At 38.3% G+C, this 24,150-nt stretch overlaps 1 protein-coding gene across 1 annotated transcript; it reads left to right on the forward strand.

Annotated features, from left to right (window-relative positions):
• Positions 1–12,949: 12,949 nt before the first annotated feature.
• LOC306745764 (integrin alpha-6-like) lies at positions 12,950–23,114 on the forward strand (the record flags this gene model as incomplete). Its single annotated transcript, XM_079228603.1, has 25 exons — positions 12,950–13,125; positions 13,202–13,323; positions 14,282–14,361; positions 14,447–14,717; positions 15,267–15,386; positions 15,487–15,700; positions 16,471–16,667; positions 17,247–17,335; positions 17,413–17,540; positions 17,999–18,088; positions 18,181–18,245; positions 18,717–18,862; positions 18,955–19,101; positions 19,252–19,373; positions 19,483–19,639; positions 20,599–20,682; positions 20,765–20,844; positions 20,924–20,998; positions 21,174–21,276; positions 21,385–21,561; positions 21,659–21,772; positions 21,885–21,995; positions 22,156–22,260; positions 22,425–22,550; positions 23,028–23,114. The coding sequence occupies 25 exons, from the start codon at positions 12,950–12,952 to the stop codon at positions 23,112–23,114; spliced, it is 3,186 nt and encodes a 1,061-aa protein (XP_079084729.1).
• Between the last annotated feature and the right edge of the window lie 1,036 nt (positions 23,115–24,150).

Genomic DNA, 24,150 nt, shown 5'->3' on the forward strand with positions numbered 1-24,150 from the left:
TCATTTTAACATGGATATTACCACCACAGTTTTAGTTTTGTTTATACCCAGGGACTGGTCACGATGTAACCTACAAATACTCTAAACAACAAAAATCTGGGAGCGGGAGAGAGGGGTCGGTTGGGACACTTTTGTATCAACCCAAAATGGCCTTCCATTACACACAGAATACGTGAACAGTAATGAAGATTATTTGATCCCTGAATAGATACAAGTGGATGCTAACAATTATGCAGGTTTCTTAAAGCCCAACCCAAACCTGGAAGGCACAGTTTCCCCCAATTCCTGTGTGGGTATACAGGACACCTTGTTCTGGGCTATAAAAAAAACAATTTGAGGAAATTGAAGTCTAAATTTAAACAGCATATAATAACAATGTCACCTGCTCATACATTTCTTTCAGAAGAGGAAACATTTGCAAAAGTAAAACATACTCAACACTCGTGCCGCTGACGGGCATCGCCTCACATCACCTGGCCGGAGTTCTTTCTGACCCGGGACACACGTTTACGCTCTAGGACCCGGTGTCTCCCACGGTGCCGGGTCAGAAAGAACTCTGGCCAGGTGATGTGAGGCGATGCCCGTCAGTAGCACGAGTGTTGAGTATGTTTTATAGTTTGCTGGCACATACATAATATTGATTATGAGTATCTAGCCTGGATTGGTCTACTTACAACTGAGGTGGCGTGTGCTTGTCTCTAAGCTAGTTAGTGACGAGCTTGCTAGCTGGCTAGCTAGCAAACAAGTCACAGCTAGCTAGCTAAATACTCATAATCAATTATCAATAATATGTATGTGTTCTTAATATAAGATGTTCTTTATCACTTTGTGTTGTGTCTATTTCCCTTTTCAGTTGAGAAGATAACTGAGACTTTAGTTAGCTTTAAGGCACTGCTGGCCTTTCAATGTCATTTATAAATGCGTTGTAAAGCATAGATAGTCCTCACTTTAGATGGGGTCACACAAAATACTTAAATAATACTTAACTAACGACTAGAATTGCAGTATTAAAAAACATCTATAAAGCACATGTTAACCATTAGTGCATCATCTTTAAATCCTTTAAATAATTGGTTTGCAATATATATTACTTAATTTACAAATGGGGAATCCATCATTTATAAAGCATGAAAACCCAATTGTTGGAGCCAAAATGGGGTTTAATTGTTTGAGGGAAACACTGGGTGAATGGGGACATCTAGTTCCTTCATTTGAACACAGGGTGGCACATTAACTTCCAAAGGGCATATAGGGAAATGCCAAGTAATGGGAACAGGTATGTGTGGATGGGAAGTGTCAACGTGGTAGTGCTGTATCCTCTCTGGTGGAATCTTGTGCTGCAACATGTAAGACTAATTCAATTCAAGTGTATTGGACATTGCGGATTAATGCTATGGTATCACGGAGCAGAGAATAAATGGATCAAAGAGACACAGCGCCCTGGACATTGGATTTGTTTGTCGCAAGAACACGCGCCCGAACATGTTCTCCTGTTTTTCCACCTAGTGGCTTGAATATTTCAATGGTTTAAGGTTTGAGCCTCTACACCAGGCCTGGCCAACCCGCGGCTCCCGAGCCGCATGCGGCTCTTTGCCTGGTTTCATGCGGCTCTTGCGTTCATATCGAAGTTTGTGTTTTTTTTTTGTTTTTTTTAATCTTTTTATTGATTTTGCAAATACTTTAGACCACTGGTGTCGAACTCAAGGCGCGACGGCTTGAAAGCCATGAAATCGCGGACCCGTTTTCAGTCATTCGCGGACCCGTTTTCAGTCATTCGCGGACCCGTTTTTAGTCCGTCAGGACGGTCATGGGCAAAAAAAAATAAAATCCTGTGCTTTTATTTTGAAGGGATTTTTTAATGCGGCAGAGTGCAATTTATTAAATTTCAGTCATATTGATGTCATGTGTTGTAACTCTGTTACATTGTTCATTCTGGTCACATGACATCTATTCTTCTGTCCATCCGGTGAGAGGGATCCTCCTCTGTTGCTCTCCTGAAGGGTTCTTCCTGTTTTCCCTGTGAAAGGGTTTTTACTATCTTTTTTGGGGAGTTTTTCCTGATCTGATGTGAGGTCCCGGGATAGGATGTCATTTGTACAGATTGCACATTTTAATTTGTGATTTTGGGCTATATAAAATGGGGGGGGGGGGGGGGGGGGGGGGGGGGAGGGGGTATGATGTGGCTCTTTGCAGTAACACAGTAAAAAAATGTGGCTCTTAGTCTCTGACTGGTTGGCCACCCCTGCTCTACACCAATCATGAAACGCAGAATAGTCAAGCTTATTAAATCAATAACTCAGTCAGTTAGCTCATGTGGTGCACAGGTTGTAACAACATTTAACATGTTGATTATTATCCCTCATGGTTTGTTGTGATGGCTGGGGTTACAACAGTTACATTTCTTCAATACTTTGGTTTATGATTAAACACTTTCAAACCGAATGACATTCTATGGTAAACTGAAGGAGAAGTTGACCATTTTAGTTTAGGACTGAGGAACTTATGATGCTGGAGAAGTAAGCGGGGTGCCATCTAGCCAACAGTCTTTGATTCAAGACTCTCATCAAATATGTGTGTCAAATGTTTTAGGATTGGATAGGATATAACATGTATTCATCCCCAAGGGGAAATTTGGTTGTGGCAGCAGCAAACAAAGTTACATATATGACATTTAAGAAAATGAAATAGTAAAAGTGCAAAAATGCAAAGTATATGAAGTGTGTAAATAAATATGGTATATACAATGAAAGCGGTGCTAGGGATGTTGATGTTGATGATTCAATTTACGGAGAATCTGGTCAGGGGTGATTTATTATACAGTCTTATTGCAGTGGGCAGGAATGTGCTCTTTTTTTACGCAGGTCTAGCAACTTTAAATCACGGTAAAAGATGTCTAAAATCATAATATCAAGAACATATGGATTTTATCTTTAAATTCAATTCTGTTTATTTTATATAGCCCAAAATCACAAATACAAATTTGCCTCGGAGGGCTTTACAATCTGTACACATAACATCCCTGTCCCGGGACCTCACATCGGATGAGGAAAAACTCTTTCACAGTGAAAAAAGGGAAGAAATCTGAAATCTTTAAAGACATTACATTTTATTTTTCACATTCTTTTAAATTGAGTAAATTGATTAATCTCACAAATAATAATAATAAAAAAACAATACAATTATATTAATAATAATGATAATGTCACGGGAGACTCAGAGAGAGGACCCAAATGCAGATGTGTGATGGAAGAAAAACCAAACCGTGACAGATAAATACATATTCTCGGTTCCCAGACAACATCACAAAACATAAATGCCGTCTTTATCCTAAAATAATCAAATGTCCATGTGTTAGGATTCCTTCCTGCAGCATTCGATGAACATATGTTCTTCTTGTGACTTCACTTCACTGAGGATCTCTTCTGCCAGAGTACAGACACTCCTCTGGTAACTTCCTGTTATTCTTCCATCTATTAGCACTTCTTAAGGGGAAATCCAGCGCTACATAGTTCACTGCCCCCTCTTCACCATCCTGCAGATGATATTTATGATTGTTAGATGTTAGCGCTGTAAGATTATCACAATTATATACTGGATTTAATTTTATAAACTGTTAATCATTGTGCTGTAAAGGACCCAAAGGTTGATGAAGATTATATTTTAACCAATCTATTGAACCAGGAACCATGTTTTAAAGCAGTTAATGGAGTGTTACATGGAAGAAAGGCAAAAAACATAATCCAGGCAGCAATTATTTTATTGGGAAACCAGTTTAGTAGTTTATTAATGTAATTTCTAGGCGACAGGTTTGGCCGAGGAGCTGCATCTAATTTTAGGAGTAAAGATAACATGCTACAATTTACATCTATTTACACAAAATGTGTGATGGATGGTGACTGTTCCCCCAAGAAAAACAAGAGACTTGTTTATATCAGGAGCAGAGGATGAAGAAGTGTGATTCAGGGAGAGGAAGACGGGTCGGAAGGATGGGTCAACAAAATGTCAGACAAGCCATGTTAAGCGGCACCGATGTTCATTTCCCGTTAATGACCAAAAGTTGACATTGCCTTTTTTATTTTTTTATTTTTTACTAAAACTAAGTTTGTTCCATAACCTTTTAAGCAAGTTGTCTCCATTGAAACCATGATGACAAAGGCCCTCTACCATTCGCTAAGTGCTTATTTGAACCCAAACTATGATGTTGTTCAAGCTCTAACAAACTTTCAGCGCCTAAACTTGACCAAACCTTCACCACCAGAAGATCAGCAAACAGTGTTGTCCTGTTGAGAGGGGCAACAGATCAGAAAATATGTGTCTCATTCTGGAGGGCACCAACATAGTTTGTTGTTTAGTTTGGAGGACTAGTTGGATGGATGCCGGGTGTAATTGGTTCCTGGACCAACATATTACATCTTAACATGTTACACTCAGAGGTCATTTAATTGTACTTTGAAGAACGTTTTTGCCGTGTTCTGTGTGTTTTTATCCTGTAAATCAGCATTCAAGTGCAGAATAACCATATGATTCATAGGTGTTCATTAATCAGATGATATTTAAATTATATTTACTGCATTGTTGAGTTGATCCTCAGCTGATCTGTCATGTTGAGCATGATTGGAAGCTTCTCCTGTTAATGAAAGCAAGCCAATAAAGACAATAAAGGTTTTGCTGTCATTTCACTTCAATGTCTTAAATCTCAGGACCACCAACAAACTGATGACATCAGACCTTTATGATTACATTTCAAAACCATTGACATTACTGAAAAAACTGGTTGAAAAAATATCAGCACTGGCACCTACATTGGATAATGTATAAAATAATCCACTTACTCACAATCAACCTACCTTTGCAATGTTCACAAACTGACTTTTGATTTCTGGAGATAATTAGAGCAGCAATCACAATCACACAGCAGGCCAGCAGCGTCCCAAGAACAATGAGTGATGTCCACAGCTCTTGTTCTGGAAGAAGGAAAACAAATCCCCCAAAAATGTTATTGCTTGTCCAAAAAAACAATTAAGTAAAACCAACTAAATGTTCCACAGCACCAGTAACATTTGACAAATGCTACTTTTCGGTAATGTTGGTCTGTTGGTCCAACACTTTAGTCCAACCAAACATCTCAACTACTGTTGGGATGGATTGCCAGAACACTGTAAACATTGCCCGACGATGTATCTGGGAACCATGCTCAAGCACACTTTGATTTGCGGACAGTAGGGATTGAAACGCTAGCCCTGTGGTTAAAGGACGACCCACTTTATTCTCTGAGCCACAGCCACCCCCAGATTACATTGTATTAATGCAATAGTTCAGATACAACAATAGGTTGCAGTTTGCATCGTCGGTGCTCCTGTTATCAACACCTCACTGACACACATCAGAAATGATCATCTAAAGCACATGAGAACAGCAGAGAGAAAGAGTACTGCAGGAATTGGATAGAAATCAGGCGCACACAACTAACTGAAAAGAGGAAGAGTAGCGGAGGCAACGGGACCCCAGCTTCCACTAGAGATGTCCTTAACGCGTGTTGCTATAATAAGTCCAACACAAGTAGCCTATTAATAGAATTTACTAGTTCAGTAGTTTCCAACCATCGTGGTTTGTGGACCTTTGAAAGACAAATAAAACTCACCAAAGGGTACTGGATAGTTCTACCTCTTCGGGCATCTACAAATTATTTAGATTATATCAGGTTGAAGTGCTCCCAGTTAGACATATCTAACTTGGAAAGCCAAAGCCCTAAAAGCAATAACTTGCAATAACTATGGAGCAGAATTATGTTATCAGCACTCTACTTAAATTGCAACAGAATAATATTTAGTATAGATTATAATCTAAAACGTACTTGTGTCCACTTTGGTTCCTTCACCAAACAGGATCTCTCCACATGTGGCCACAGCACAGTAGTAAGTCCCAGCATCAGAGGAGTTGTGTATAGTTTTGGACAGACTGTAGTCACAACTTCTTTCTTCTTGTGTATCACTATGAGTGTGAATGAAGCCTGGATGAGATTCTCCTGATCCAGATCTGAACCAGTGCACACGGTCTTCACCTGGACACTGGACTCTGTTTTCTTTGTTCTTGGAGAGAAGTGAACACTGGAGAGTCACTGAGCCGCCCGGCTGGACCGACTCAGTGTCCGGACTTTGTTTCATGTAGAAAGACCTCTGCTGATTTTTAAAGTCTGTGTGATTTATAAAAAGGCAGTTAACTTGTGGATTGTTTGACAAAGCAGCAAGCAAAAACACTGAAATGATCATACTTTACCATTCACAGCCAAATGTGTTCCATTTATAAATCTCATTGTGTATGCCGATCCTGCTTGACAGAAGTATGTCCCTTCATCTTCTTTGCTTACATTTCTGATGTCAAGAACATACTGAGCGTTCTGTTTTGTGACTGAGAATCTAGAATTGTTAAATCGTTCTTGAAGTGTTATTCTGTCAAAAGATCCTGCTGCAACAATTTCGAGCAGATAGCCAAACTTCAGCTTATACCAGTAAAACAACCCGGATTCATTTTGAAGGACTGTACAAGACAGAGTCGAATTATCACCAAGTTGAAGCACAGTCCAAGAGACCTGTGGAGGACCCTCTGCAGTTTGAAGCAGGGCTAAAGGAAAGAGACAACAGTCACAAGGACAGAACAGGGCAAACACTACAAATAGAAGACACCGAAATATAACCTATATATTCAATATATAAACAAATGCATACACAAAAATAAATAAAAATACCTATTGTTTTTGTCGTATTTTACCTTGCAATAGAAGAGTAAAGTTACACTCACTCAAGGTATTTAGAAGAATCAAAGCAGCCAGTCTTCTGATCATGTTGGCACAGTGAACTTTTCTTACACAACCGATGCCGTGTCACAATGGAAGATTTAGTCACAAGAAGATCAAGGTTAACAAAGTGGAAATCCTACTGATTGGCTGAAACATATAAAATGCACTTCCTGTTACATTTTTCCAGCCCATGACCCATTTTCAATGAGAGGTAATGACATAATCATGACAAAACCTAATCATGACAAAAACATATTATATATGATACAATCCCACATAAATACAGATAAAGCTGTTTAAAACTGTTTAATTTTTTCTATGATGTCCAATTTGTGATGCTATATAATGTAATGGTAAAATATAGCATTGATTATGTTGCAACATGTTTTAGAAGTTACATAGAGAAATTGTTTGTGTCTATTGAAAACATACTAAGCCGATGTAAGCAGAAAGTGATGTCGAGAGTCACGGGCCAAGAGAAGACAATGGGCCTCTGTCCTGAGACGGTGTCAAGCTAACAGAGGTAACGATAGTATCGCAATGTGCCTGGGAAAGCCCGTTTTAAGTATCTTTTGCAAACCAAACATTGATAAGAGTTGATTGTATTATGATGTGAGAAAAATGCTTGCTGGGCAGAAACCATATCTGGTTGAGACTAGTTCAGTTCTACTAGTGTTCAACTAAAAAGGGGTGTTACTTCTGATATGCATAAATCTACTGGTGACTTTTTTATGTCGAAGAAATCTTGCTGCAGACTGCCTTGGTAGCTGTTAGATGTTTCCTCTTTTCTTGCAAGAAATAAACGGACAAAAGACAACTTTGATTCTTGAGACTTTATTCCTCCTTCCCCGAGTGACAAAGAAAATCTTCCATCACAATTTATACCGGGATGACTTTATTACAATTTAGAAAACTCAACTTAATCAAGAACAGAACTGAGTTCAAAATTGGGCAAAAGACAAATAACCTGGAGTTGGAGAGATGTCTGCATCGTAACCTTTAACATTTAGAGTAACACTCAACAGGCTCTGAACCTTTAGCTGCTCCAGTGTAACTCTTTTACGTCAGGACAATGCAAGGTTGCTAAAGTGGTGAAAAACTAATTTATACATACATACTTAAGTATGGCTGTGGCTCAGAGGTAGAGCGGCTCGTCCTTCAATCAGAGGATCGGCTCCTCCAGTCCATGTCAATGTGTCCTTGGGCAAGACACACAACCCCAATGTGCTCCTGTGGGCTGTGCCTACAGGGTGAGAGTGAGTTGAGCCGGTGCACGTTGCATGGTAGCCTCTGCCATCAGTGTATCAATAGGTGTGAATGGGTGAATAACATGTAGTGTGAAAGCTTCACGTTTTTTGGTGCTTGGAAGTGATTATCTTACATTCATATTATATTATATATTGTATTTGTTAATATCATTATACAAAAGTGGCTAAAATGTCTATTGCTCCTTGGAATATGTAATATGTAAGATACTCTTGCTGTATTAATATACACAATTTATAGAACAACTCAAGCATTGCATCACATGTTGTCTGAATAGAATTCTGTTCCTGTGTTGCATCGCCCCAGAGGACGTTAAATAATGTTGCAAATGTTACAAATGTTTTTTTTCAGTTTTAAAATAGAGAGTAGGGAATGAATATAGAGACTGATAAGAGTTTCTCCTCACACCATAATGCACATCAGGTCCATCATTGTGCTTTGATAATAAAAGCTTGCTGTATATGTGTCCGATGGTGGGCTTTACCACTTCAGAGCAGATATGTCATTTTCCCACCTCAAATCCCCTGCGAGACTCTGCCGCCATGTTACAGAAATAGAGCTGAAGTAACCTACTTAAATTTCTCTTTCCTCTGAAGATAGCACAGACTTTGTACATTTAATCTGATATTGTCCATGTTCAACGATCCTGTAATAATGTATTTGGAAAGAATATTATAAATAAAAATAATGAATTCTAACATAAAATAGATTAGTTGTTTACAATAGCTGCATTATATTACTGCAGTGAGCTTTTATGTCTGGATGGAAACAAAAAGAGCCTTAGAAATAGTTTCTGAAATGCTAAATATGTCATATGTAGCTAGTCCAAAATAGTTTGTTTTATTCAACACTGGTCTTTTACCTTGTTTATTTCACATCAATAAACTATGAAACAAGCAAAGCCACCCACAGTGGCTGAACTGTGAGATGTAGGCTGTGGCTGGCCGCTAAACATGTTTATTCAGAATGCACTTGACTCTGGGCATCAACAGGATGTGTAGCTATGGTAAAGGAAGCCCCCGCGGGTTAAATATAGCAAGAAGAGTTGACATGATAGTTTTGTTTTCTGACTTCCTGAATGTGCACTCGTTTAGTTAAAACACGTCTAGGAAATAATCTCATGCAACCTGAGTTGTTTTTCAATAGTAGATTGTGTATTGTTTTATAATCATGGTTGGTATTTTAAAAAATAATAATCAAGTTCAGTATCACAGAATGTTTCATGATACATTTTATAACATTTTAAGTTTATGGGATCAAAGTCTTAAATTGGAGGTCAAATTAAAACTCAGTGGGGATTTGAAGACGTCATTGTTTCACCAACATTTACATGATACGTGATGCGACTGGGGGCTCAAACGACGGTATTCACTGTCCAACTAAGCATCGGCTTGGAGACCACCAGATGTGTATCTTGTGTGTGGTTGAGCATAGTTTAGTGAGACAGTAAAAAAACTATCTTCAAAGCAATCAAACCAGACATTTCAAACCAGTCCAATCAAACCAGAGATACTGTAATGCTTGCAAAATCAGTAATCTCTTTCAAAACACTTCTTAAAACCCACATTTACAGACTGGATTTTATGTGATGTTGTCGCTTTACTGCTTTATTTTATTATTAATGTTTTTATTTTCTTTGTATTACTTTTTATTTTCTTTGTATTTACTTCTATCATATTAATTGGTTTTATGTTTCATTTATTGTACTGTGCTATCAGGGTTTCACTTTTACCTTAGTCTGTTTTTGTCTGTCGAAGCGCTTTGTAAACTTTTTAAAGGTGCTATATGAATACAGTTATTATTATTATTATTATTATTAGGTTTAACTGAACACATTTACATCATGACAAATGTCACAAGTAGAAGTGTGTACATTTCATAGACAGCATTTAAAACAGGTCATTATAAAAGCAGAGAAATATACCCTGTCATGACTAAGTTGTTCCAAAGTTCAGTACTTTAATGCGACATTAGTATGGGTTCCCATATCAACATTGGGGAAATGGCTTCAAAAGCAAAAGGTTGTAGACTGAGCAGTTTAAAATGTGTACGGTAAACATTGATCTAATTAATCACATCACATTAAAGTGATCCAGTGGGGTTTGCTCACATGCACTAACATGCATTAAGAGGTACGCACCTCCTCGGCTCCTCTAGTCCGCATGTCGAGCTAGCTGTTTCCCCCTGTTTCCATTCCTTGTGCTAAGCTAAGCTAACTGGCATGCTTGTCTGTGGCTCCATATTGAAAAAGGACTGATATACATCTTCTCATCACACTCTCCTCCAGAAAGAAAGCTTTTTCTGTCAGTTCTTCATATTATCACTGCAAGTTCAATACAAGTAATACTAGCAATAAGTAGTAGTTCTACCAATTTATTTGGTGAGATTAAAATATAACCAGCAAAAACAGTACGGCTTGCAGGTGTCATTTTTGCAGACAAAAAGCAGAGGGTTGGGTAAAGATTGAACTACAAGTCAGAGGAAAAGGAGAGTGAACAGCAGCTGCCACAAAGATGTAGGTAGGACCAGTGATTGAGCAGCACTCTTCCTCTTCTCAACAACTAAAGAAGAAGAAAACCACATCCCCAACTACTGCAGTGGAAACACTCTGTGGTATCACTGCTTAAGTGTGGGTCCGTTACAGCAAGCTGCTATTGTGAAAACATATATATGTAGTTTTATTACACTTTCCTTGTTAGAAAATGCTTTAAAAGTGTTCACCTGTGCCTTTTAAACTAAAACTAGAAGCTGGACAAGAAACCAAATAGCCCGTATAGATTACCCCTTATTTTGACCACAGCCACATTGCTGCTGATTTCCCACATATCATAGTTTGCTTGTCACTGTGTGTGTGTGTGTGTGTGTGTGTGTGTGTGTGTGTGTGTGTGTGTGTGTGTGTGTGTGTGTGTGTGTGTGTGTGTGTGTAAGCAACCAAAGAATCTCATATACATTAGTTTATAGACATTTAAACACCATATATGAGTTTCTGGTATATGAGTTTCTGGTATATCGGTCCATTATTTCTTTTAAGCATCCATCACAGAGAGACAGGAAGCAGTACTGAGAATGATGTGATGCATCAGAATGTATGAGCCAAACTCGCACCAACAACAATTTTATGTGTCATGAATTTTAGCCCACTGATTCTCCTGAACACATCATTTAGTTTCATTTTAAATGCCATGTGTCAGTGAATACATTGTAATTAATGTTGTTTGAAGTAACTTCTGTTTAAATTCCAAGGCAACAGCACAACCGTAATACCAACACTACTGCAACAACTGCTACTTACATGATTACAAGTATTACTACTTCTACTACAACAACATAATAGATCAATAATAATAATGATGAATGCTGTAATTGACCGAAGTCACCTGATCTAAAGGCCTGACAAATTGGACCGGCTTATCTTCTCTTAACAAATACTCTGGTGCCACCTGGTGAAACAATACACTAAATATATTTGGGATGTATTGCACACAGAGTTGCTTCATTCACATATTTCATGGTCATATATTTTTGTTATGCAGAGATGAATGGCTGTTCCTTCCCCAAATGAGAGCTGATTCACTATAATTTGGTTACTGTGAGATTATTTTTCGATCAGGCCTGACGAATTGGACCGCCTTATCTTCTGTTAACAAATACTCTGTTGCCACCTGGTCAAACAATACACCTTTCATTTCCTTTTTTCAATGTGTTAAAATGTATATTTTTACTGAAGCCTTCATGTTTTCTATCAGTGTGTCGCAGGGTGTTTGCTGGTCCACCTTAAATACAGATCAGTCCACCTTAAGCCTGATTAGGCCCCAATAGGCACCAGGTGTAGCTCATTATGTTCCCTATAGTGTATATGAGTGCCTTTTTTGATTGACTGACTTGTTTTAATGTTGTCTTTCCTTGAATGCAGAAAAGGTGTGCCTGCTCAAACTGGAGCTGCTTTAGAGTGAAATATCAAAACTCATGTTTCCCTCAATTTCTCTCCCAGCTTGATGGACTGTGACCCTCACCCGGTTCAGTAGCTACAGTTTTTATTTTTTTTCCACAAAGTGTTTATTCCATCTCAGTAAACACTAAATCTTTCTAATCAAAGTAGTGGTCTTTGCTGTTCTTTCTGCGATGGTTCAATCCTCTAGTCACAAGTGGTTGTCATTCACCATTAAAACTGTTAGAAGTAACTCCTAACACACTTGGCTCATTTAAGATCCTGACTGCTGTAAAACATTGTTTAGTGTTTTTTTTAGTAAGACATAGTTTTTAAAATAACAATGCATGCTAATGTATTAGCTGACACAAAGGTCTTTATTTCTTTTTAATTGCAGTAACAAATGAAACATGACCTTACTTTCTAGCAGTAAATAATTCATACATTTACTGTTGCATGGTGGGAGGAAAATGTGCTTTTACACGATAAATCTCAGGTGTGTAGCTGGTTGTTTCTAAACAATAAGTCATGAGTTCCCATAATGCTCAGAGCATGTAAGAGTAAATACAAGGGCACGTTTCCGGTGCATCCAGCCATGTGTTTGTTGACGCTCTTATTGTTAACATTCTTTGTGCATGTTTTGCATTTTAGGATCAAATGTCATCACACTGCCAGCAGAGGAGACTTTTGCTCAGAGGCTGTGTCTCAAGTTCGACATTCATCAAAGCAGAAGTTGGTAAATATTAACTACAGTTATCAACGCAGGTGAGTTGCTTTGCCACTATAACGATACATTTATTGCCACCACACCTTTTCTTTCTGTGTCTACACTCTACAGTGAGGCAGTTAGCACCTGCTAAAGCCAATCCCTTTTCTATGAGGGCTTAGACTCCCTCAGTGCTCTCTGAGAGCACAGGCACAGCACAAGAAAGAGCAGATTACACATTTTAAACGAAATCATGGCAAAGCACTGGCACGTGGTGTATCTGTTGAGTTTCTGGGACTTCCGGACTCTTAATGTTGCAGCTTTCAATCTGGACATCCAGAATGTGCTGCAGAGAAATGGAGATCCAGGAAGCATGTTTGGATTTTCGGTTGCCTTCCACCAGCAGCTGAACCCGGCCAAAAAGAACCTGTGAGTGAAAATGATATTAAGTTTGAGTAAATTAAGTCAAATTCTGTGTCTCAACTGTTGAGGTATTTCTCCCCAGATTGCTGGTTGGAGCTCCTCGATCAAAACACCAGAACCAAGTAAATGTTACAGGTGTTGTTTACCAGTGTGATCTTACTAAAACATCCGAGCGCTGCCAGCCCATTGAGTTTGATAACGAAGGTTTGTTTATCAAGCTTTGTATGATTTAATATGATGTATTAAATTACAATAAGTACATATAATTTACTTGAGGGCCTTGAAAATACTTTCTACTTCTACAACAAGGGAAATATAGTACTTTTTAGATAGGAAAGATAAGATGCCAATCTGATTTGGCAGCAATGCCGATTTTGCAGCATTATTTAAAAAGGAGATATTTATAGTCATAGACTGTGCACATGACGCATAGGATTATAAAAAATAAAAAATCTATAATAGTGAATAAAAAAATATAGTTGGGGGGGGAATCTGTTGTGCCTTCTTTTGACCACTATATTGATTTGCCCAGTAATAAAATACATTGTTAAAGATTAGGGTTATCATGACATTTTGGCTTATGAATAGCAAAGAAGTAGTGTCTTGTCACATTTCGGATGTCTATGAGTTGTTAGCAGTACCACCAAAGCGTCCTTTTCCCTTCGAAATGTTGCATGTTTCTATTTGAATTAGAGGCCCAGAAATTTAACAGTATCAAGTATTTCATCACATAAATACAGATTTGTGTGCAGAACTTAGTTTTTTCTCTTTTACTTTCTCATTAATTATCACACACGACCCCTCTGATTTATCGTGCGACAGTTACCTTAAATAACTGTATATAAAATAGTTCAAGCTCCACTTCGAACAGGTACAGGGGTCAAATCCGGCTTATACATTAATACATCAGTTTTTCAAATCTAATGATGACATTAATAAGAATATATCAGCCCATTTGACTGCAGAGAGAATACTTTTACTTTTGATACTTTAAGTACATTTTGCAGATAAATACTCCATTATATTACAATACTTTTAATGCAGGGCTTGCACTATTGTAATATTGGTACTTTTGAAGTAAAAGATCTGAGTACCACTTCTACTGAATGCAACAATACCGAATTACTGCCTCATGATGAGCTCAACATGTTTATTTTCCCAGAGTTCCTCGATAGTAAAGGCATAAACAACCAGTGGATGGGAGTGAGAGTGACGAGCCAAGGTCCTGGTAAAAATGTAATGGTGAGCAAGCAATCCTCTCGTTCAGCTGACAATAAAAAAAAACTTTCAAAAATCCCACAGTAATTTGATCATCATTCCCTTGTAGACTTGTGCTCATCGATACCAGCAGTGGAGCCCGAGCCCGAGCCTTCATGTCCCTCGCTTGGTGACGGGTCAGTGTTACCTCTTAGGAGACGACCTGCAGGTCGGGAAGGAGGACAGGACGTGGAGGCGGGTGGTTTGTGACTCCGAACACTTGTCCAGACGTCAAAAGGACCCGGACTGGTTTGCATACTGCCAACAGGGTCATGGAGCATCTTTTGCCAAGGACAACATATCTCTGTTATTTGGAGCACCAGGAGCGTATCAGTGGAAAGGTAAGATTGATTTTTTAGTGGCACCGCCAGGTGTTCGTTACGTCAAATTAAATTAACAAGCATACAATATAGATGCCTATAGTCATCACATTACATACAGATTGGATGTTCATTCTTTCTTTGTGTTTAAAGAAACTATAACAAATTCAGGGTTCAAAAATATTTTTATTTGTAAACATTTGCTCTTTCCAACAATACAACCTGAAGCAGGGATACATGTATACTGTCTGTGTGTGTATATGTATGTATGTATATATATATATATATATATATATATATATATATATATATATATATATATGTATATGTGTATATGTATGTATGTATGTATGTATGTATGTATGTATGTATATATGTGTGTGTATATATATATATATATATATACTTGTATTTTATATATACTTTTTTATAATGTCCTTGTTTTGGCCCACAATGCCATGAGTTAGAGCTTTATGTGCTAACACATACATTACAATCCTGCATGTTTCTTAAAATAAAATCTTGTCTTTCAGCATTTAAAGTTGTATTCTGTTTTTCGCTGTTTTGAAGGAATCGTACGAATGGAGATTTTGGATAACCTGGACATCTCCAGTGCAGATCCTCGTGAGACTGGGGATATTGACCAGTTCAACATGGATCTCATTCCTCTCCAAAGAAACAGCTACCTGGGTCAGTTTCTAGTCCGGTCTGAGTCAGTACCTTAAAAGTCTATCTGTATTCCTTTTTATAGGATGTAACATCCTCGTGAACAGCGTCATTCTGTCTCCAGGATTCTCCACTGACTCTGGTATGGCCCTCCTCAGACAGGGGGAGCTGACCATCGTATCCGGAGCGCCCAGAGGCGGTTACAGCGGCCAGGTGGCATTTCTTATGGCGGATCCTGAGGCACAGAGAAGTTTGTCTGTGGAGTTAATCCTCTCAGGTCCAGGCCTGGCCTCCTCCTTTGGCTACGATGTGGCTGTGGTGGATTTAAATGGTGATGGGTAGGTTTACATAAGACTTTTATTTACACTAATTTGCTTTTTGCATCGGCTTAACAGGTCTGTCAGTCTATCAATCCTATCCTCTCCTATAATATGGTTGGATTTAAAGTAAAATCACATTGTAATAAAAGTCTACACTGACATGATATTTGTATGAATAGTCATGGTTACCAGAGGATGTTTCCTCATGATTTGTTTACTCCATGACCTTTAATCAGCACCAGCATTAGGTCAAAAATTGCCCAAAGAATTTGCCAGATTTTCGTGGATTGTCAAATTTTGGTACTACAAACAAGAAATATCAAGTTAATATCCAAATCTAATGGTCAGCGAGCCATGAGTTTGCTGACCACATTTTCCATCTTGGCCACATTGGATAAAATGTGATATGTAAATGTTTGCAGTTCATGCCATGACCATTCCTTCTTTTATAATTGTATATTTGAGCCATACTAGTAAGTAAAATAAAACGTTTTTCTAATAGAGTTATTCATTCCTTTTTCACATTGTGGCGTAAAGTTTGCTTTGTAAACCTTTTTTATGAAGGCAGCTTGCAGAGCTGTAAGACCTGTCTTAACATCTTTAAATCTTAAATCCATACTTGTATCTACCTTATTTGCATCAACATTCAGAGATGTGTCATACTGTCACAGACATTTTCTACATAATTCATATAACTATGTTAGCATTGTGCCAAAACAAACATTTCTCCCTGTTTGTACAATTATTATGAGATTGTGGTTAGAGTTGTGTTGCTTTGGTGTGTGCAGGTGGGAGGACCTCGCTGTCGGAGCGCCAGAGTTCTTTGTTAAAGATGGTTTGGTTGGAGGAGCAGTCTACATCTATATCAACAGCAAAGGAAAAGACTGGGAGAAAATTGTTCCAACTCAACTTCTTGGACACAAAGACTCAATGTTTGGCCTCGCAGTGGAAAACGTAGGAGACATCAATCAAGATGGTTATGGAGGTTGTGACACTTAAAAATCATCGAAATTTATCATTCGCTTCTTAAACAGACAGACAATAAGAAAGTAACTTGCCTTAATCATTAAATACTCAATTCTCATTTGACTACTGAAAATTAGACCATGTAACCTTTGCTGAGCAGCGACCTCTGTGGACACAAGGGGTCATTACAGGATATGGTATTCATATTAAAACACACAATACCCATCTTAAAACCTGACCCACTATAAGCTACTGGTCAGACCAGGCCAAGTAATGCTGGAGAAGAAAAAGCCAGAGTGAGAGGAGCCAGGGAGGTCAAATTTGATCTATCACTTTATTACCTTTTGAATTGGGCTTTTAATTTGTAAGGAGGATGTTTTATAGAAGTTGTATATTTCACTCAAAAGCTTGGGAACATCCTGAATAACAGAACGGCAGAAGACACAAATGCTTAGTCAACTACATGTAGTTATTATAATGTGTTTTGGTATTTTAGACTCAGGTGTGGACAGACTGTAAATAAAATGTATGATGCAGTTACTATCTCTGTCTCCAACTCATGTTGTCATCCCACTTTGTACTTATTAATCTTTCACAGATGTTGCCGTGGGGGCACCTTATGACGGTTCTGGTCAAGTATACCTTTACTACGGTTCATCAGATGGCATCATCAAGAAGCCAGTGCAGGTGAGGTAATGTTAAGGTCACCAGTTCAAATCTGTGGTTGAACATAATTTTATATCATCGTATTTTGACCCCCTCAGGTACTCTCATCGGGATCCAATAAAGTTACACTGTTTGGATATTCTCTGTCGGGCAACTTGGACGTGGATAACAATCAGTACCCTGACCTGGCTGTGGGATCTCTGTCTGATTCTGTCTTTGTGTTCAGGTAATGTTACAGCACAAACATTTGGAGATGGAGCAAAAAAATACACATCTGCTTTTTTTTCTACATTGGTGATGATTCAAACTTAATGTAAAGCATACAACCCAATATAGATCAAATATAATATCGAGCTTCATGGTTTGACTGTACATTAAACTGTTCGGATAAAACATCCCAGAATAGATGTACAGATCAAATTTATAGACTTAGTTTTCATCCTTTTTTCTTTGCTTGTGTCTTATGTCAATTTGTTTTTGACACATTTTCCTTTATCCTTTTTTCCGTTGTGTTTTTAAGATTATTCACACACCTATTTTCGTATTAGGCCATCTTGGATTGCGCAATGCAGACACTGTTAAAAGGTCCATATTAATAAATATGCCAATATAAATTGGCATCAGGGCCAACATATTTCTTACAACTATTATGTTTCTTCATACCATATCTTGTCTCTGTTTTAGAGCAAGGCCAGTGGTCAGTGTCAGCAGCTCTCTGGAGGTAACGCCCGCTGAAATAGACATCGCAAAGGAACAATGTGATGAACGCACATGGTAAGATAAATAAAAACACAAATGTCAACTTGATCCAACTGGAACCTGGACGGCTTTTGAACTTCTGTGTCTTTAAACACACTTCTGTAAAGTTACTTTACAGCTCAGGCGTGCTTTACCTACACGGCACATCCAGCATCGTTCAACCATAAATTGAGTAAGTTTCTTTCCTGTTACTTCAATATTCTTAAAACTAAATATAAGGTTTTGAGACATTTATTGTCTTTGTGATATGCTTTTGAAAATAGATGTATGGATATAGTTAAATAACTATTTGTATAGCCAGTGTATAAGTGAGATCATTGATTAAAAACACATTTAATGTCAAATTTAAGGGAATGATGTTTTGTGTTTACTTGAAATACTCAAGTTTAGAATTAAAAACAAATGAATGTAATAAACATGTAGTTATTATTTGCACTAATATTGGTATAACTAGCAGTAGATGTTGAAGTTGGAACAGTAGCAGCTCCTGTAATAGAAAGTAATACTGGTATTAATGGTTGATGTTATAATAATACTACTTGTGGCCTTTTGGGATAGCAATTTGTCAGACTTTAAAAAGTGCTGCAACAGTGTGTTAACCAGCATAAGTATATGTTGGTATAATCTTCTGCTTCCTTCACAGTGCTCAACTACAAGTTCGGGGCTGATGCTGAGAGGAAAGAAATGAGGCTTCCTCACAGAGTGGATGTTCTGGGTTCATCTCAAGGAAAACTAGAGCTGCCTGGACAGAAGAGACAAATCTGTACTGACACCCAACTACAACTTCTGGTACTGTTTCGCTGTGCATTGCCCCTTATTAAAGAGACCCATCAAATGCCCGGCTATACACATGAAACTAAAATGCACCTCCTCTGTCGCAGCGTGATATTAAGGACCGGCTGCACAGTATCCCTGTGTCAGTCACTGTGTCTCTGCGGAGCTCCAGTCAGACCAGCGGGACGAGTGAAGATCTGCCCGACGTTACTCCTGTCCTCAACCTCTTCGGGCAAAAAAGCATCGTCTCAGAGGTACAAGCGTATGTCTCTTTGTCCGCACAAACACTGAGACTGTAAAACATGTCAATTTATCTGAGAGATATAAGAAGACATTGGAAGTCTAAGATAAAAAAAAAGTTGACGAATGTAAAGAAGCTCTTTCTGTTCTGTTGCTTTTCCTAGATTTTCTTAATAAACAAGGGCTGTGGCACAGACAACATCTGCCTAAGTAACCTTGAGTTACAGTACACATTCTGTTCCAGAAAAACACAAAATAATCAAGATGTTTTCAAATCACTCAGCAGGTAAGGGGAAAAAAACAGGTAGACTAAACAAACTCAAAAACAAAGCTATGAGAACTATCTTTGGTCCCACAACACAGAGCAATATGTTTGATTGATGTCATGTCTGTAGGGAGGCTGGTGTTGCAGTCATCACTCCTTCTGAAGAAGACATAGCTCTGGAGATCATTGTGACGAACAGAAACGGGGACGAGGCACACCAGAGTCACTCAGTCATCAGCCTCCCGGATACTCTTCATTACTCCTCCATTGTCTACAGTGCAGCATCAGTAAGTATAGAAATACTCCGTAGTGAAGAACAATATTCAAATATTATTATTAGTGTGACTTGTAGCGCCGCCACCCCATATAAAGAGCAGATGAGGTGGTTTGGCACCAGAAAACGGTATGCAGAAGTATGTGTCATATATCAAGAAAAAACATTTGAAATTCAGATTTAGAATCTCAATAAAACTAGATTAAACTAAAGAAAAAGAAAACTAAACAAAAACCTTAACCTCTGGTAAGGTGAGGCTGGAACCTCATGGCAAGCTGCTAACTCCTCCCTTCCCTTTGTCCAATGAATGGACTTTGACCGCCTCGGCCTCACCTTACCAGAGGTTAACGCTTTGTTCATAAATGCCACAACCTCACCAGAGGGTAAGACGAGGCTGATGAGGGTGAGCGAAACAGCAGGCTTCCACATCATACAAACTAATTGAAATACAATCAATAAACGGTTTCTAAGTTACTATCTAAGGGCGCTCAATACTGCTAAGAGGACATCATTAATCGGTTTACAGTCTCCTTGATTGAGATCATTCCAGGTAAAACAACAACAAAAAATCCTTTCAGGTATTTAGGTTCACATAAAACAAACAAACTAAACAAGTTTGTTTAATTTATATCCCATAATAATTGAAATTGGAATACAGGGCCTATAGAAGGGAGAAAGGGAACCTTTTTAACATGGCTAATATAAAATAATAATTTGAACAATGCAGCCAGTAAAGGTGGGTCTTATTTCTGTAAATTTGTATAGTAACTACTATTTAAAGTAATCACATATAGATCTGGAGTAAAAAGTGTAATATCTGTCTTTACCCTCCCGTCGTCTTGGGGTCAAAATGACCCATCAACACACATACATATACACTCGTACACGGGTCATTTTGACCCCAAGACGACAGGAGGCTCTACATTCCAACACAGATAAATGTCCTTGTTTTCTGCATGTATTTGTTCAAAGGAGACACAAGTGAGTTGTACAGCCAATGACAAAGGAACACTAATAGACTGTGAACTGGGAAACCCGCTCCAAAGAGACGCAGAAGTGAGTAGAACGGCTCAGTATCCTCCACTTGAGTCCAGTAACATTTGCGAGTACTGTATCATGGTAGCATTGTTCCCTTCAGGTTACTTTTTATGTCATACTTGCAACATCTGGCATCTCACTGAGTACAAAAGACGTCAACGTCACTCTGCAACTTAAAACGTAAGTAGGTTAATCGGTTATTGATCAGTGGGCTTTAGATGATTATGAATCAGCATGTTGTGTTATTCCTGTGACGCAGGACGAGTATGCAGACTATACAACCAGTTGAGGCATTAGCCAAAGTGGTTTTTGAGCTGGAGCTCCAAGTATATGGGTAAGTAGATTGATGTGTTCATGTTTTTTTATTACAGTTTTGTCATTCAAACACAAATATAAATTACCCTGTGTTTTTTGTATTTATGCTATTTCTTTTGTGCAGACTGACAGTTTTTTTTTTTTTTTTTAATGATCAAAGAATAATAACATTGAGGTCTATCTTTGTTTGACAGACGAGCCAGGCCCTCTCAAGTGTCACTTGGGGAAAGCTGGAGGGGTGAGAGCGCCATAACATCGGTGGAGGAAATTGGAACTGCAGTTCAATTTGAATTCAGGGTGAGCCACCATTTGTTGCTCACTCACTTTAAAATGCATTTAATTGCTTTTTTTATCCTGCAAATAAAGCTCAAAGGAAACTGTTCTAATTTCTTATTTGTCTACCAGATAACAAATTTGGGCAGACCACTGAAATATTTTGCCAATGCATCACTAAACATCCACTGGCCAAAGGAGAACGCTGTAGGAAAATGGCTTCTGTACTTGACTCAGATCAGCAGTGAAGGTGTGCAGTCTGTCCCCTGCTCACCTGTGGATGAGGTCAATCCACTTAAACATGTAAAGGTAATGCACACCTCTACCTTTTTATTTATTCAATTAATCAAAATACAAGCGAGCTCTGTACTAATAACCACTTAACCTGATGTTGTTTGATATCAAGGGCTGGCATGACTCCAAAAGGAAAAGACGTGAAGCCGAACATGAAACCGAACATGAAGCGCTCTCGACTGCTGGATTCACATTCCTTCCAAAAAAAAGGAAATACAAAACTTTGGTGAGAAATCATTATTATCAAAAGTATTATTAAAGAAAGAAGCTGCTGTCGGAAAAAAATGTAGTTTGCTTCCATTGTCCCACACGAGCCTCAGGGGTGTTCTTGTTTTCAGACTTGCTCAGATGGACTGAAGTGTGTGCAGATACGCTGCCCTCTGCTGGGTTTGGACAGTGCTGCAGTGATGGTTCTGCATTCCCGCCTCTGGAACACCACTTTCACAGAGGTGTTTAACTCCTGTAAAAAGGCCGTCCGCTCATCATCTCTGCTTCTCAGTTTTGTTGCTTTGAGATCTTGTTTCCAGGAATTATTCAAACTGACTTTGTGGCTCTTTATTGCCAGCATGTCCAACAACATTAATCGTTCCTTGTGCCTCTCCCACACAGGATTACAGCTCTTTGAACTACCTGGACATTGTTGTGGATGCTACTCTCAGTTTGACTAACTCGCCAGAGAATATTGAACTCAAACCGGAGAATCTTGGGACAAAGGTAACCCAAAGTGTTTTTAAATGATTTGCTTTTGTTGGAGGACATCTACCATTTGGGCTTTGATAAATGTTTAAATTCTAAGCGTACTTCTGCAGTAACGACCATCACACGGATGTAACTAACATGACAAACAGGTGAACACATTTAAATGTATATATCCTCAGATAAAACTGACAGTGTTCCTCGAGAGAAAAGCTCAACGTGTCACCAAAGTGGCCTGGTGGATAATCTTCCTGACTGTGGTTGCGTTGCTCCTGCTGTTGGCAATTCTTGGCTTCTTGTTGTGGAAGGTAAAAAATATGAAATAACTCTATAATATAGTTGTGTTTTTGTTTCTTGAGGACTGTGGTAAACTAGCTGTGGAAAATGAATTGCTAAAATCATTCAGCATGTATCCAAGTACTAAAGATTGTTGTCTTTTCAAATGATCTGATTGTTCAATTACGATTTTCTGATTTCTGCATCCCTGTTAAATATTTGCAGTCTGCAAGCATGATATTGCCTTTGCAGGAGAATAGATTTGCTTTTCACTCTAGCGCAGTTGAGCTGATATTCTAAATTATGAATAGCTGTAATCTACATAAAACATTTTGGGAAATACATTGATTGCTTCCTAATGTGAAGTACAGATACAAGTAAGGATTTTGGAGATGTTGTATATTGACCATTGAGTCATTTGTCATTCAGCATCATGAATCAATTCATCTTTTGTATACGGCCTCAGTGAATGTTGTATTGACCGTCTTCTATTTCCATGTCCTCGTCAGCGGGGATGCGTCAACTGCCTCGCTCAGAACAACAAGCGCCAACGCGATGGAGATCCAAGCAGAGAGACCGCTCCCCTCAAAGGCTAAAGGGAAAACACAGGAGCCTCAACGGTATTAATAAAAGCTGTTAAGGGTTCAATTTGGGCTCAAATATTATTTACTCCTAGTGCAGAATTACATATTTTTTGCTACTTTTGTTAAAATATAACAAGAAAAAACACATCAATATACTTTTTTTGAGTTATTTTTTAATGAAGCAAAAAATATCACTCGTTTGACACAAAAAAAAAAACGTTACAACATGTAAAAGGTTGTGCTATACTTTCACCATTAAGGAATGTGCGAGTTGTGGGGATGGATGAGAGGTTGTGCTGAAGAACAATTTACCTGGAATTTAAAGGAAGCATCGGCAGCCACCACGTCCTACTCGGACTGCCGTTGAAAGCACATATGATTTACAATACTGTCGCTTTTGAAATACTGTGTTTTCATTTGTAGTTGTGCAACATAATACTGTGTTTGTGGTGAAGTCTTGTACAAGGTCCCTACTGACGTTGAAGGGTTTCATTCCAAAATTACATTTGACTTAAAAACTCAATTAGATTGCTCGTGATTAAAAGTAGCAAGCAAATCTTTTTCTAGATTGAAACTCTTCTCTTGCTATGTTTTGTACAGGTGCAATAGCCCGTTTGAGTGGAAGTGTACTTCTGTTACGACCATGTGAATTTCACAAATCCTCATAAAAAAAAAAAAAGTGTCCTTTCGCAGCATCTATACATTCTTTTCATATTCTCATTCCACATCTCTGCCGTCTTTGTTTTTTTAGATCCAATCAATTAACCATCTTCAACAAAATTGTTCAACATTTTGAGAAATACACTTACGGTACTAGCTTTCTTGCTGGAGCGAGCAGCTAGTTCGCTTAGCATAACAATTGTAAATTGAAAAAGAAATAGGGAAGACAGCTTATTTAGGTCTGTTCAAAAGGTAACCAAGCACCTCTAAAGTTCAGGAATTAACACTTATCTGGTTTAATTTGTACAAAATATGAAATACAAAAATGTAAATTTTCCATTTTACATCGCGTGACTATTTCTTAACTTGGCAGCTGCTCTCAGCCAAG

The sequence above is a fragment of the Taurulus bubalis genome, assembly GCF_910589615.1.
Source record: "Taurulus bubalis genome assembly, chromosome: 13".
NCBI lineage: Eukaryota > Metazoa > Chordata > Actinopteri > Perciformes > Cottidae > Taurulus > Taurulus bubalis.